The sequence below is a fragment of the Orcinus orca genome, chromosome 9, assembly GCF_937001465.1.
Source record: "Orcinus orca chromosome 9, mOrcOrc1.1, whole genome shotgun sequence".
Classification (NCBI taxonomy): Eukaryota; Metazoa; Chordata; class Mammalia; order Artiodactyla; family Delphinidae; genus Orcinus; species Orcinus orca.
Genome location: NC_064567.1, coordinates 11,755,645 through 11,768,784, shown reverse-complemented (window position 1 = coordinate 11,768,784; position 13,140 = coordinate 11,755,645). Strand labels below are relative to the sequence as shown.

The following is a 13,140-nucleotide window of genomic DNA, read 5'->3' as shown; positions in this document are numbered from 1 at the left end:
TAGAAAAAGCAAACCCACTGACCGTGACAGGTAGAGGAGGATTTAAAATAAATGGAACCCATGAGTCACTCCTGCCACGTCCTCTCCCTAGCTACATCCCATCCACTGTGCAGTAGTGATGATCTTACCTTTGTTAAGTCCCCTGATGCCAACCCCTTCTCTCCGTCCCCCCATCACATCCTGAGCCCAATCTACCATTATCTTTGCTTGCTGAACTGTAATAGTCTCTTAACTGGTCTCCCCACATCTTCCCTGTCCCCCTCAAACCTGTCTTCCACCCTACAGAGACATTCTTCTGAAACAAAAGTGTTATCAAGCATCTCCCCTGTTTAAAATCTTTCTGAGCCTTTCACTACCTTTAGGGTAAAGAGTAAAATCCTCAGTAGGGCCTGCAAGGTCCTGTATGATTTGGGAAAGTTTGGGGAAAGATCTGCCAGGACCGTCTCATCTGGAGGCCCCTGCCCCAGCTCCCTCTACCCTAGCCAATCTTCCGTCAGTTCCTAGACACTGGCAAGGGTCTTCCTGCCTCAGGGCCTTTGTATATGCATCCTCTCTGCCTAGAACTCACTTTCCACCTTTAATTCATACCCACATGTCAGCTCAGTTACCTTCCTCAGGGGAGCCTTCTCTGACCTCCCAGAGTGCCCAGGCCCCTGTTATAAGCTCTCTCAGCACGCTGTCTGTTTTCTCATCATAGGAAAAAATCATGTGAATTGTAACCATCACAGGTTGCAATATCTATTCATTTAATTAATGTCAACCAGTCTGTAAGCTCCAAAAGGGCAGAGGTTACTTGCGTTTTGCTCAGACCAGGTTGAATTTCCAACACCTACAGCAATGTTCAGGCCCCACTAGGCTCTTGGTGATTACTTGTGTAGTGAATGAATTAGCAAAGCGATTTTGGGAAAAGGGCAGCGGAGAGATAAAGGAAATCTTCAAGACACAAAAAGGAAATCTGATGATGGGAGATCAACGCCCTCTTGCTGAACAGCAAATCAGGGCTCTAAATGCTCAGAGTGATCGACTTCACACTGGAAAGCTGAGTAGAAGCTCTCAGTCCGAGCTAAGAATGAGAATCACTCAAAGAATTTCTTCAAAGTACTGTTGCCTGGACCTCAGCTTCAGTCTTTCTAATCTGTCAGGTGTGGGGCAGCTTAGGAACCCGTACTTTTACTAGCGTCCCATGTTTCTAATGTGTAGTCTTGGTTAAAAACTACTGATCTAGCAAGAGATAGGATCTGCCCAAGGTCAAACAGCTATTTGGTTTCAGAGTTAGGACTCAAACCTACGCTGCTTAATCCCAGACTTTGAACTTTCTGCTCACCTGGAAACCTAAGAGAGCCAGGACCACAGTGCACGGTGTCCTGCCTAAACCGAGTAGACACTGAATGGAGACAGAAAATGAACTCTAAGTAATTATACAGTTCTTGGGAAACCCTGGAAAAGCATAACTTTTATGGCTGAACAATGAGGCATCTTAGAGTGAAGACGCTGAGATTATCTCCAAAACTGCACAGAGATAAACTGACTTTACCCTCATATATGTCTGCTTTCATGTACCTCGTGCCACCTCATATAAATAAAGGAGTATTTTCTTTCATTTCAACTGTCTTGAGATGGTGTTCTGGGCTACTCTCATGGAGCCCGGCGACTTTTCTAGATCCCACGAGACCCAAAGAGGAAATCCTACAGTGACCAAGAGTTCCATATGTCCAGATTTATTAATATAATGGGATATAAAAGTATTCATTTAACTAAGAAAAAGCTTCATGGGCTAATTAATGTGGCGACAATTGCATTCATCAAGCCAAGACCCTGGACTGGTACATTTTCATTTTTCTAAGACTTTTAAGTAATAAAAATGTAGAAAAAAAGAATTTCCCATTATTTAACAAACGTGGTACGTCACGAAAGCAGAATCTTTCAAGTCGCGGTGATGTGTTTGGGAGCCCCCGATCTCATCCCGACTGACTTCCGACTGAATAAGAGAAGCTCAGGGGTTCCATCAACTCAGGACCAAGGCTCAAGGGGTAACGTCAAAAGACACAGACCTTCACTGATGTTCTTTGCTATTCAAACCTCTTAGGGCAGCATTCTTAAGTCCACTCCCCCAGCAAGAAAAGAATATTTGAAAGTCAGGAGTCTTCTCTTTGGGCCAAAGTGGCTTTAATCGAAGTGGAAGGCAAAAGGGTAAAAATGCCAAAGGGGACAAGGAAGGAACAGGAGAGCAAACAGAAGGAAAGTTCGTGCACTTAGCTGTAATTATGCTTCACCTAGTCCTGAGGCAAGGGGAGGGATGTCCTAATAATAATTTAGACTATCTGGGTCAAAGGAACAGGTCTGTACATAATTAGTCCTGCCCCAAAGAGAAAGAGACACACAGGAAGAAGACTCAGTGGTAATCAGTTGCTCAGCGTCACCCAGCTCTTAGGCTAGAAGGCTATCTACATTCTAGATCCAGAAAATCCCCCAAGTAAGTTTGAAACAAAGGAAGGGTGGAAAAGAATGCATCTGAGGAAATAGAACCAAGAAGGCTGGAAAAGTCCAGCCACCCCCATGTTTACCCATCCCCTCCGTTGCTAGTCACTCGCCTGTCTCAGCTGGCCACCTCCTAAATGTCCTTATTTCCTGTCGTGTGGTCTCCACACCAGGGACAACCTTCATGTCTAGTTTGAGATGCATGGAACACAACCTCCCCTGAGCACGCCTCTGCCCGCCTCTAACAAGGCAGCCCCACCCGACTCGGGCCTGTCTTCTCCAGGCAGCAAACCCTGCTTTGTGAGAGACAGAGGCTCTGGATACGACAGCACACTGTATACCTACCGAGAGGAAATTGCAGAAGCATGGAGTGTCTCGACCTACTGGAGGATTCAGTGAGGCTCTTCGCCCTGTTCTCTCTCTGTGCATCCACTCTCTTTGGTCTAACTTGACTCAGGTTCTTTGCTCCTTAACTATCCCAAACTACCCCTCTTCCAAGTCCAGGTTGAGCTATACCGGTGGCTGGCCCATCCTGCATTGGGCATAAGTCTCCACTCATCAAGCTCTTACTCGCCTGGCAAAATTCTTCCTCCTCTGTCTTTTGCTTTCTGCCCACATGCCTTCACTCCCTTTCAGCTATTTTCAGTCACTAGGACAAGAATTTCGGTTACCTGTTAAACGAACCCAGTGCTGAATGTATATGCCCAGAAGTATGCACAAGAGCCTGCTCTTTCTGTCATGCCAAGGGGTTTGCTCTCCAACAGCAGAGCCTGACATCTACTCCACACCTCTACTCAGTCATCCTCACCCCAGGTCTCTGAGGGTGACCCACAGAATGGCAAGCCCACAAGAGCAGAGGGGACCTTAGAGACTATGTACTTCCACCTGCTACCCAGTCCAGGCATCCTTCTGCAGCACACCTGACAGGTGGCCAGACAGCTGATAACATCGTTGCCAGTGTGCTCCTACTGACAGTGCCCAGAAGAGAATGCAGGCCAGAAAGATGCCTGTGTTGCCCTAACAGACCAGAAACAGACTCAGACATGGACCTGGAGCACAGTTTTCTTCCCTTTACAACAGCACGGTTTCTGCTGAAGGTCACATTTACAAACGTCTGGTCCTCTTAGTAAATGACAAGGAATTTTACAAAAGTATGACGCTTATAGTACCAAGCATTCTTTCAAAGTTCACAAGGAAGCCATCGCTCCCTGGACAAGCCCACTCTGACTCATCGAGCCCCCACTCTGGTCCCCTTCTCTCCCTCCTCATTTCTGCCTGGGTGATCAGGAACCTGCCCCCACCACAGCCAGGTGAGTGGTATCTTTCCCAGGTAGCTGCTCCTGGTTTCCAGCGCCATCACCCCACGCTACCAGCTCCCTTCATCCCCTCTTGAGAAGAGTCACCTGGAGCAGCTTCTGCTGGAGGATGGTGATGTCTCGGGAGTTTGTGCGGTTGCCACTACGGGGCTTGAGAGGGCGATGGATGCAGCACATGGTGAAACAGATCATATAGAGCACGTACAGGGCCCCCACGATGCAGAAGTATGGCCGCCCATACTTCCTCCACTTGAAGCTCACCAACTGTTTCACTGGGGTCTGTTCCAGGATCTGGCGAGCCTGCCATGGAAGAAGAGTGCAGCTGGGGGTGACCACCATAGCGAGAAGCAGCGCTGGGTTTCCCACTGGGTCCCAGATGGGCAGGGTCATGATCACGCATTCAGTTCGTCTGTCATTTCTTTTACGGACAACCAGTCAGCTTCTACTGTACGCTAGGCCTCACGGTAGTGCTGGAGATAAACCATGACAGAAGTAAACACCAGGACCTATAGCACCACAGAGGCTCTGAAGGATGAGCCGTAAATGGTTGAGTGAAGGGACAGTCAGGCAAGGTCATTCCATAAAGTAGCGGCAGGTGCCAAGGCAGGAAGGTGCGAGAAGACATTGACAGATGAGGTGTGGCTGGGGATATGGCAGAACCTGTTGGAGGGGTGGGCAGGGGTTATCACGGGTGAAGCAGCTAAGGGCCAGATCACGGTACCTCGTGAATGCCAAAGTAAGGAGTTGGACTTTGTTTTCTGAATGCAACGGAAAGCAATTGCAAGGTTCAAGCAAGGAGGCAGTCAGATTTGCTCTACAAGTATTGTGGACCCGAGAGGAGCAAGAGAGGACACAAAGAGTGGGGAGTGGCCATAATCTCAGCCAGGTGGGCTCATGCTCGGACGTAAGTAGGCAGTGAGATGTTACAGATGCTCTGAGAGAGGATGATGGACAGCGCAACACATCTGAGAAAGTAGGAGAAGGCAAAGTCAGAGCGTAGCTGGCGGGAGTATTCACTAGCAGAAAGAATACCTTTTCCATGGAGCCTAGAGGGAAGGAGAGAGACAGTGGGCAGTTTCCAGATCTGTTGGGCAGGACAAGGCAGAAGCTGAAGAAGCTCCAGCCAGAGAGCCTCTATTTGCATCATAATGAACGAATCTGGGTCTCCTCATAGAACTGAAGGTGAAGGCACTGAGGGATATAGAAGGAGCTAGAAAGGAATTTTGAGGGAATAGAATAGCTGACCAAGACAAGAATAAAACCTGTAGCAGAACATTGAGAACCAGCTGGAATCAGAGACCGAGGATTTGTGGTGACACAATCCACCAGACGGACTGGGGTTCCGATTCCTAAGAGATCCTGCCCTGAGGAAGTTCATACCAACCAGCCACTCACCTTTTCCTCTGCTCAGTAGCACCAGTGATCCCCTGAGTTGGGCTCTAGAAGGGTTCCTAGGAAGCTGTCAGGCGGCAGATACACAAAGGGAACTACATTTTGCCACCATCTTGGAGGTTCCAGAAAACACAAACGATTTTCTCCCCCCCATAAGTCTTCAACAGACTTTCCTTTCCCTCCTATCACTCAATCCAGTACTGTCTGCATGACCTACGTGTTTTTCCCTCTCTGGAAAGCTCTCTTTTTCTTCATCTTCCTGGTGATTCCCAACTCCTCCATGAAGCCCCAGCTCAAGCACATCCTCTGTGACATCTTCTCTGGTCTGTCCAAGCCAAGATAAACCCACCTCCATCTGCTGCCACTGTGCATAGTACAGACCCTTATGATGCTCTATGTGGTACCCTATCACAATGACTGAGGACGGGGATGGGCAACTGACAAAGGTGATTGAAAGGAACTGTGTTTTATTTACTTCTGTATTCTTAATTCCTGGTACAGTGGCCGGGACACAGCAAGAAGCTCAATATGCCGAAAGGATGAATGAATGAATGAATGGTAGGAAGCAATTTCCATTTGGAGAGTTCCTCATATGCGACGTTAGTATGAGAAAGGTAAGTGGAAGGAACCAGAGCTAAGCAGAGGGAGAGTGGAGTTAGGAAAGGGGTGTCGATTGGCATTTCCCCCCAAAGGTCCCAGGAGTCCGTCCTCTTCTCCATCTATTACAGGGCAGGGAAGTGTCTGGAGCCCAGGATCTCAGCAAACGGACAGGCTCTGCACCGACACCCGACAGCTCCCTACCTCTCGCTTCTTGGAGGAGACCACAAGCTCTAGAAATGACACGTCCTCTCCCCAGGAGTCGATCTCCGTGAGGTCGTAGAGAGTGGAGGTCAGCGGCCCGCACATCCACTGGATGTGCTTCCGCTTCTGCATCAGGTGCTGGAACATCTGTGTGGACAGAGGGGTGAGGTGGGGGGGGTCAGCGTATAAGGAGCACGTCAAGGGCAACAGCATGGTCGCTTACTCCTTGGGACTGATGGACAGGTGAGAACTGACAAGGCTCTGTTGACATGAACCTTTTAATTTTTGGGCTCCCTTTCCTTCCCACAAACCCTAGGAAGATCTGAAAGAAGAGAACAGGTGAGGGGAGGAGAACTCTGGGTTCCCGCAGCAGATCCTCTCAGGTAAGATTCTCGAATCCTCCTGAGTCAGGAACTTCTGAGGCTGAGGATTTTATGATGGTGCTGGGAGGTGAGGGACCACCACCCTTCTGGAGAGTTTTGGAAAAAGGGTCATGAGAAGGACACGGGGGGACTGGGGGCGGGTCCCTCACCGTGGTGTTGCCCTCCACTCCAGCCAGCTTGAAGGGGGTGAGGCCCTGGTGATTGGGCACGAGATCCAGGGACTGCAGGTGGTCCCCGCGCCCGTCGTAGGACAGCAGCAGGCTGTACATCTGGCAGGCAAAGGTTTTGCTGGGCTGGAGGACGAGGATGTGCAACACTGTGTTTCCTGGGGGAGGACACGGGCTGTCACATGGCCACCGAGACTAGAGTCCCTGATGCTCCCCATGACCCCCACCCCCACCCCGCGCCCGGTGGACCTGAGGGCTGTCCCGGCCCCTCCTCTGCAACCCAGCTCCCCCTCCAGCCCGGCTCTCACCCAGGGAGTCCTGGGCCCGGATGTCAGCGCCGTGCTCAATGAGCAGCCTCACGGTCTCCTCGCTGCCCATGCAGGCCGCAAAGGACAAAGGGTGCTCCCCTGGGGGTGCAGAGGGCCCCGTGGCTTGAGGGTGCAGGCTGGGATGGGCAGTCTCTCCAGGGGACTGCCTCTCCCTCCCCATGTCTCAGCTCTGGGCCTGGGGACGCTTGTCAGCAGAACCAGAGGCGGGGACGGTGCAGGGGGCCCTGCGTCGGGGGCTGGCTCTGGCCTTCAGCCTGAGGAGGGCGGACCCCTCCCAGCTTCCCCCGGCATGGAGCCCCCGCAGCCTGCCCTCCCTTTGCTCTTGGCCCCCTCCCCACCCTCCCAGCCCTGGCCCTGGCTCTCACCAAAGTAGAGGAGGTTGTGGGGACTGAGGCAGAACGCTGAGCCTACCGCCCTTGCAGAGACGCTGGCCCCGTGGGCGAGCAGGGCTTTCACCAAGTTCACGTTCTGGTTCATGACGGCTATGTGCAGTGCCGTCTGACCTGGACAAGAGAGCCCTCAGTCACGGGGTCTGTTCCCAGTTCTCTCAGAGACACAGCGTCCACCTGGCTTACAGGAGATCCCTGACAGATCCTCGCATGGATTTCTGCCCTCGACTCAGCAGAGTGGTGTGAGACTGAGAGCAAGTCATCCCTCCAGCAGTTCACTTAGCTGTCCCCACCTCGACTACTGGGGCTGGCACATAAAGGTAATCACTGTGCTGCTGTGAAAGAAAGAGAGTTCTGTCCTTCAGGGAACATGAAAGGAGAGGAAGGGAAATAATAAATGGCTCAAGAAGGTCACGGATACCCAAAGCCAAGACCAGGACCTTTGCCTTCCTTCCAACTCAAGGGAGACCTTCCTGAACCTCCATCACTCCTTCCCCGACCTACCCTCTGAGGCTCATTTTAAGAGATGACTTCAGACCTTCTCCTACCTGTGTCCACCTTGAAAACCCATTCAGGCTCCTCACCTACAAACGGCTCACAGATGGTGGGCTCCTTGACCAGCTCCGGGGCGGCCTCCATCAGCACCATGGCGGCCTCTAAGTTGTCATAGAGGGCCGCCACGTGCAGCGCCGTCTCCCCCAGGGCTCCTAGAGTGGAGGGAAACACGAGCATCAAACACTTCCCAGAGACACGCTCCAAGGCCCCTTTGCAGGAGCCCTCAGAGCCCTGGGTAGGGGAGGGGCAGGGGCTTCTGCCCCATCGCCATCACATCAAACTCTCATCCCACCTCGTTGCCGAAAGTCACAGGTTCGGTCCAGCAGAAGTTTCTTCAGGACACACAGGTCGTTGTCCTTGGCTGCCCGAAGCAGAGGAGACTCTCGAATCCTGGGAGAGGAAGAACAAGAGTCAGGAAGAGACAGAATGGCAGAGAGGTCAAGGGCAGAGAGGAACAGAGACAGTGTGTGCCTAGGACAGACACGGGTCCCACAACGTGTGCAGTGACCCATTGCAGCGTTGCTTCCTGGACTCTAGCTGAGGGTCAGCCTGGGGCAAGAGCCTGTCTCAGGGTCCCCGTGTGGTCACATCGTGCCACTTCTTCCCACGTGGGGGGCCTCGTGGCTCAGCTGAAAGAGGGGTAGCATGCCTGAGGGAGGAGGGCTCGGGCCACGGAAGGAGTGGTCCTGGTGGGCCTGTTTTGGGAACTTGGGGATCTAGAGCAGGTGGGGGAAAGGGAATTTCTGTCCGATTTCATCCCTGCTCCCAGGCCTGCTGAAGCAGCTCTCTTTAGCCAAGGGGAGTTTGAGAGACCAGAAGGGGGCTGAGAGACAGGCCAGCTCTGAGAGGTAGGAGGCTTGGGAGCCGCCGAAGCTCTGACTCTCCTGGGGGCTGTTTGGATGCACACTCCTGCTGCGGGAGGGAGAGAAAATTTTGAGGTGGGCTGTGAAGGATCTATCCCTCCTACGGTTACCCAAGCATCTAAACACGCTGCTTGTAACTGAGGAAGGGCGCAGCTGTGAGCTTCTCTGAGCATGTGCATCTCGGGGTGGGTGGGAGGAGCCTGTGGAGATATCCATCCTGCGGTACCTCTGCCGGTTAATCTCTGTTTCTCCCCCACCTGGGTGAGCCAAACAGGAGATAAAGCTGAAGGCGATTCCTGCTGGGCAAGTGCGTGTTGGCTCTGAAGGTGAACACAGGATGGTAGGTAGAGGGTCGGGCGGGGAGAGGTGAAGGGCAGGAAAACAGACTGACCGGTGGTTCCTGCAATGTCCCCCAGCCCCCAGTTCCTCTCTTCCAATGGTCCCAGGAGCCAGGGGAAAGAAGCTTTTTATTGGAAGGAGAAGTTTTGATTTCAAGGTAGAGCTCAGCTCTGCCCCTCGGGGAAGTGCTCTTCCGGCAGAGTGAGGGCCAGCTCCCTCCACCATCTCACCTAGACCCTCTGTGTGAGCGTGTCCAGCTCAGAGCAACCAGGGCCAGGACTGCAGAGTCCACCCCTGTGCTGAGAGCTCTGCTCACAGCCTTGGTGCTCAGGCCTCTGGCCTGGAGAAGCCACTGCCCGTGAGTCCAGCCCTGGCTGCCCCCAGATCTGCTCACGGTGACTCTCCGACGAGAGACGAGTCCCCCGAACACCCCGCGGCAGAGGCCTGCCTTCAAGATGGGTCCCTGCCCCGGCTGGTCTTCCAGGATCTGGACCTCAGGGCTGGCCATGAAATGCTCTGGCCCTCGGGGCACCAGTCCTGCCTGAACTGCTCTAGGAACAGGCCCAGGCCTTATTCGATCTCTGTCTCCATGGGACCTAGCACAGCCCTGCACCCAGGAGACTCAGTAAAAGATGGATGGACTCTATGAGTCCCCTCTGGGCCTCCCCAGTGTCACCTGGGTTTCCCCAGTAGCTGGCCAGCTCCAGGTGTTACACAGACCAGAGCTCTCCTCCCCTGTTCGCATGTCATCACCTCTCCTTCCCGTTAGCAGTGATTCCGCACTCTCTCTTCAACCAACAAGTGTCCCAAAACCCACAGGATCTCGGCGCCTCCCCAGCACCCCGCTCCCCACCAGTCCGCACCCACCTGCCATACCTCCTGGTTTCTCCTGCCTGGTCCCTCTAGGTCCCCCACTCCCCTTCTCCACCAGGCGAGAGCCCTGGCATCATTCCGCCCCCTCTTGCCTGTGGCCCAGTGCCACACACCCCGCCGGCACTGACAGAGGAGCCGGGCTTTGGTGACAGGTGCGCTGGGCCCATCCCGGTGCCTGGCACTGAACTCTGGAGTGCCCTGGCGGGGAGAAAGACCCAAGTGGGCAGAGGGTTTGAGGCTCAGGGAGAGGAGGGGCAGCCTACCTCTTCTGTTGCAGCATGTAGGCCTCATCCAGATGCTGGTCCCAGTCTTGCTGTCCCGCCAGCCAGGAGGTCAGAAGTTTCTGGAGTTGGATCCAGAGTCCCCTGGCCTTGGGTGGAGGGGGCCCCATGTTTTCTCCTTTCGGGCACCGGCAAGTTACGGGGATGTGGTTCAAGGGAGCGGGTCTAGGACTCGGCAGCAGCTGGAGTGGGGGCGAGCAGGCAGGGGCTGGGATGCAGAGCGAGTGTATCTCCAGGGTGCCCTGTGTGGGCTGTGGGGACATGTGCACGTGCACTGAGGGGACTGGGGGCCCTGCCGGGAGAGAGAGAGGCTTTACCTGGAGGGGAGGAGCTCTTTCTGGAGAGAGCCCTGGGGCACAGAGCCTGCCCCAGAGCTGGGAGGGGAGGGGGAAGGACTTTGTTCCTATCAGTGGGCTAGGGCGGCTGAGACCGGGACAGGAGAGGGGTGTGGCCCAGGAATCTGGACTGGGAGCCTAAGGGTGGGTCCCACAAGCCAGGTGAGCAATTACCTTGGGTGCAAGAGAGTACAGAAGCAAAGCCCTCCAGCTCCACAATCAGGCAGGTCCAGGTTTGGATGCTGGCTCTGAGTCCTTGCAAAGCAGTTAGGTGAGCCTCAGTCTTCTAACCTTCTAATCTGGAAAATCGGGTAACACTTACATGCTCTCATGGAAGCGTCTGTAAAGCACAATCAACAGCTCAAGGACAGTTGATTCTTCTTCTATAGATGAGCTCAAAAGCCCCCAGACCTGCTTGTCTGAGCTGTGGTCACCTCTGCCCTCTACCCTGCAGCCCTGCAGCCCTGCCTCAAAGGAGGTTTCCTGGCACAGCCCAGTGACCCCTCTTCCCTCCCAGCTCCTCCCTTCCAGTCAGAGGAGACCTCAGAGAGCCCTGCATCCCCGCAGAGGCGGAACAGCAGGAACTTGGAGGAAATCTTGGGACTCTCTCCGGGAGTAAGTCAACAGGAGGAGTATGCGTATAAAGACAAGACAGTGTTCAATTGTTTTATGGTACGACAGTTTCCACTTTTCTTCCTGTCGTTTTCCAAGAGGTATATCCACGTTATTGAATTGCAGTCATTCAGTAGATCTGCGAGGTACCTGGGAACAGGCTGAAGGTTCTGTTTCCTAAATGAGAAGACAGAGCAGGGAGATGTGCGTGTGATTGCCCACGGCTGGTGGCAAAGCTGGAGCTGGCGTGCAAGGTGGAACCTTAGGTCCAAATCACCCGTCAGACCTCGTGGCCTCTTGGGAGCCTCCTGTCTATAAAGATGAGAGGCTGGGGACCCTCCACCTCGGAGGTCTTCAGGAACAGGGACCTCTCCTTTCTTTTGCTGTAAGAAAGAGAGCGCGTCTCTAGAGACTGAAGGATGGACAAAATTACCTTTGGAGAGGGATGAAAATTGAAAGGAAAATAAGAAATGAGGTGCCCGAGACGAGGAAGCACGCTCTCCCTCGGGAAGGGGGGAGATGCCGGCTGGGAAGGGGGAGGGGTCACCTTGTGGGACATTTTCTGCTTTGCTGGGGGTTGGAGTAGTGTGGGATTGCAATGACCTCTGAAGCCTTGGGACTTGCAGTCTAAGGAGATGGAGGGAGCGATAAGGGTGAGCTGGGGGTGTAGATGTGCTGATAAGAGGCCGGCAGAGGAAAGGAACACCTGCCCGGGAAACACTCAAGACCTAATGCTAGTCCTGGAGGGAGTGGAGGCGGGAGGGCCCGGTCAGAGCCGCACAGAGCAGGTGTGCAGGGCTGGCCACCAAGGGCATGGTTCTCCGGTCCCGGAGGAGGAAAGGGGGGCCCCCTCCATGCGTGGGCCTCCCCCTCCCACTTGCGCTCCTTTGCCTGCACTGTCCTCTCCAACGAGAGGGGCAGGAACAAGCTGCCTGAAGGGGACCAAGCTGTCCCTCCCGTCCTACCTGGTAGGATTGAGATTCAGAAATGGCCTTCCTCATCTTTAAGGAGTTCTCTCCTCTTCTGTCCTCTGGCTTCCCTCCCCGTCCCCCCATACCCTTTGGCAGGTCCTGCATCGCCACCCTCTTCTCCTTCTCTCCTCTCATCCGTCCTCATTCTCCGGCAGCTTTCTGCAGGCAAGGAGTCCTACAAGCTCTCTCCCTCAGGTAGCAGCTTCCCTGCAAGATGATGCCTCGGGGTCTAGCACGAGTGTGTAAGAGCTGGTGCAGGGCCCCGACTTCCCTGTCTTATCCCAGAGACCCTTGGTGCCAAGGGAGCCAGATCTCTTTTTCTGATGGGATGAGAAGGAGGAAAACATATAAACCCAGATTTCAATGTTTAGGTCATACCCTCCCACCCCACCTGCCCACAGCCACGTAGGGGAAGAATTTCAATACCATCCGTTAAAACATGAAGAGGAATTGTCATTGGATGGTGGAATTATTTGCCTTTTTCGTTTTTCATAATTTTTTAACATACTTTTGTAATAAGAAAAAAATGGGAAAGGGTCCCTGGTTTCCTACAAGGATTTATCTCCTCAGCACAGGGCATCAGGCAGGCGGGTGGTGAGGGAATGGGGGCAGTGGTAGCGGTGCCACCCGGTTCTTTCCTCTCCAGCCGCCCCCGTAAGACACCCCGACGCCCAACTACCCTCCCCAGGCAAACTCACAGAGCCGGAGATGGCTTCTCATTTAGCCTTGAACCAAGAGGCTCCTCCCCCAAAATAGCCAGGAGGTTGTTAGTGATTTTTTTCCATTCAAGCATCATTTCCTGAACCTGCAGGTCAATGAGTGCAAGGGACAGGTGAACAGGGTCACCTGCTTACTTGAATCCTGCCTCTCCCATCATCAAGTGACCTCCTGTACCGCTCCCCAGTCACCCTGTCACCTGGCTTGGATCACCAGGAAGTAAACAGGAGGCCGTGTTGGCTGTCTGGGACAGTCTCCCGATAAGCCCATCTGACGGCATGGGGGGCATCCGTGGGAGGGAAGCTCCACGGGCCCTTCCATTTCTGCGATCCCCTCTTT

General features: G+C 53.7%; 1 protein-coding gene across 1 annotated transcript in view; it reads right to left on the bottom strand.

Moving 5' to 3' along the window:
- The window catches only part of TRPV5 (transient receptor potential cation channel subfamily V member 5), a 28,609-nt gene extending 18,177 nt beyond the window's left edge, over positions 1-10,432 (bottom strand). Inside the window, exons 1-8 of the mRNA XM_049714734.1 lie at positions 10,149-10,432; positions 8,103-8,200; positions 7,840-7,962; positions 7,232-7,369; positions 6,846-6,944; positions 6,520-6,695; positions 5,988-6,134; positions 3,882-4,094 (exon numbers count right to left, since the gene is read on the bottom strand). Of these exons, the coding sequence (XP_049570691.1) occupies positions 3,882-4,094; positions 5,988-6,134; positions 6,520-6,695; positions 6,846-6,944; positions 7,232-7,369; positions 7,840-7,962; positions 8,103-8,200; positions 10,149-10,429 (1,275 nt within the window). The 5' untranslated portion in view covers positions 10,430-10,432. The remainder of the gene's footprint in view (positions 1-3,881; positions 4,095-5,987; positions 6,135-6,519; positions 6,696-6,845; positions 6,945-7,231; positions 7,370-7,839; positions 7,963-8,102; positions 8,201-10,148) is intronic.
- Positions 10,433-13,140: the final 2,708 nt, after the last annotated feature.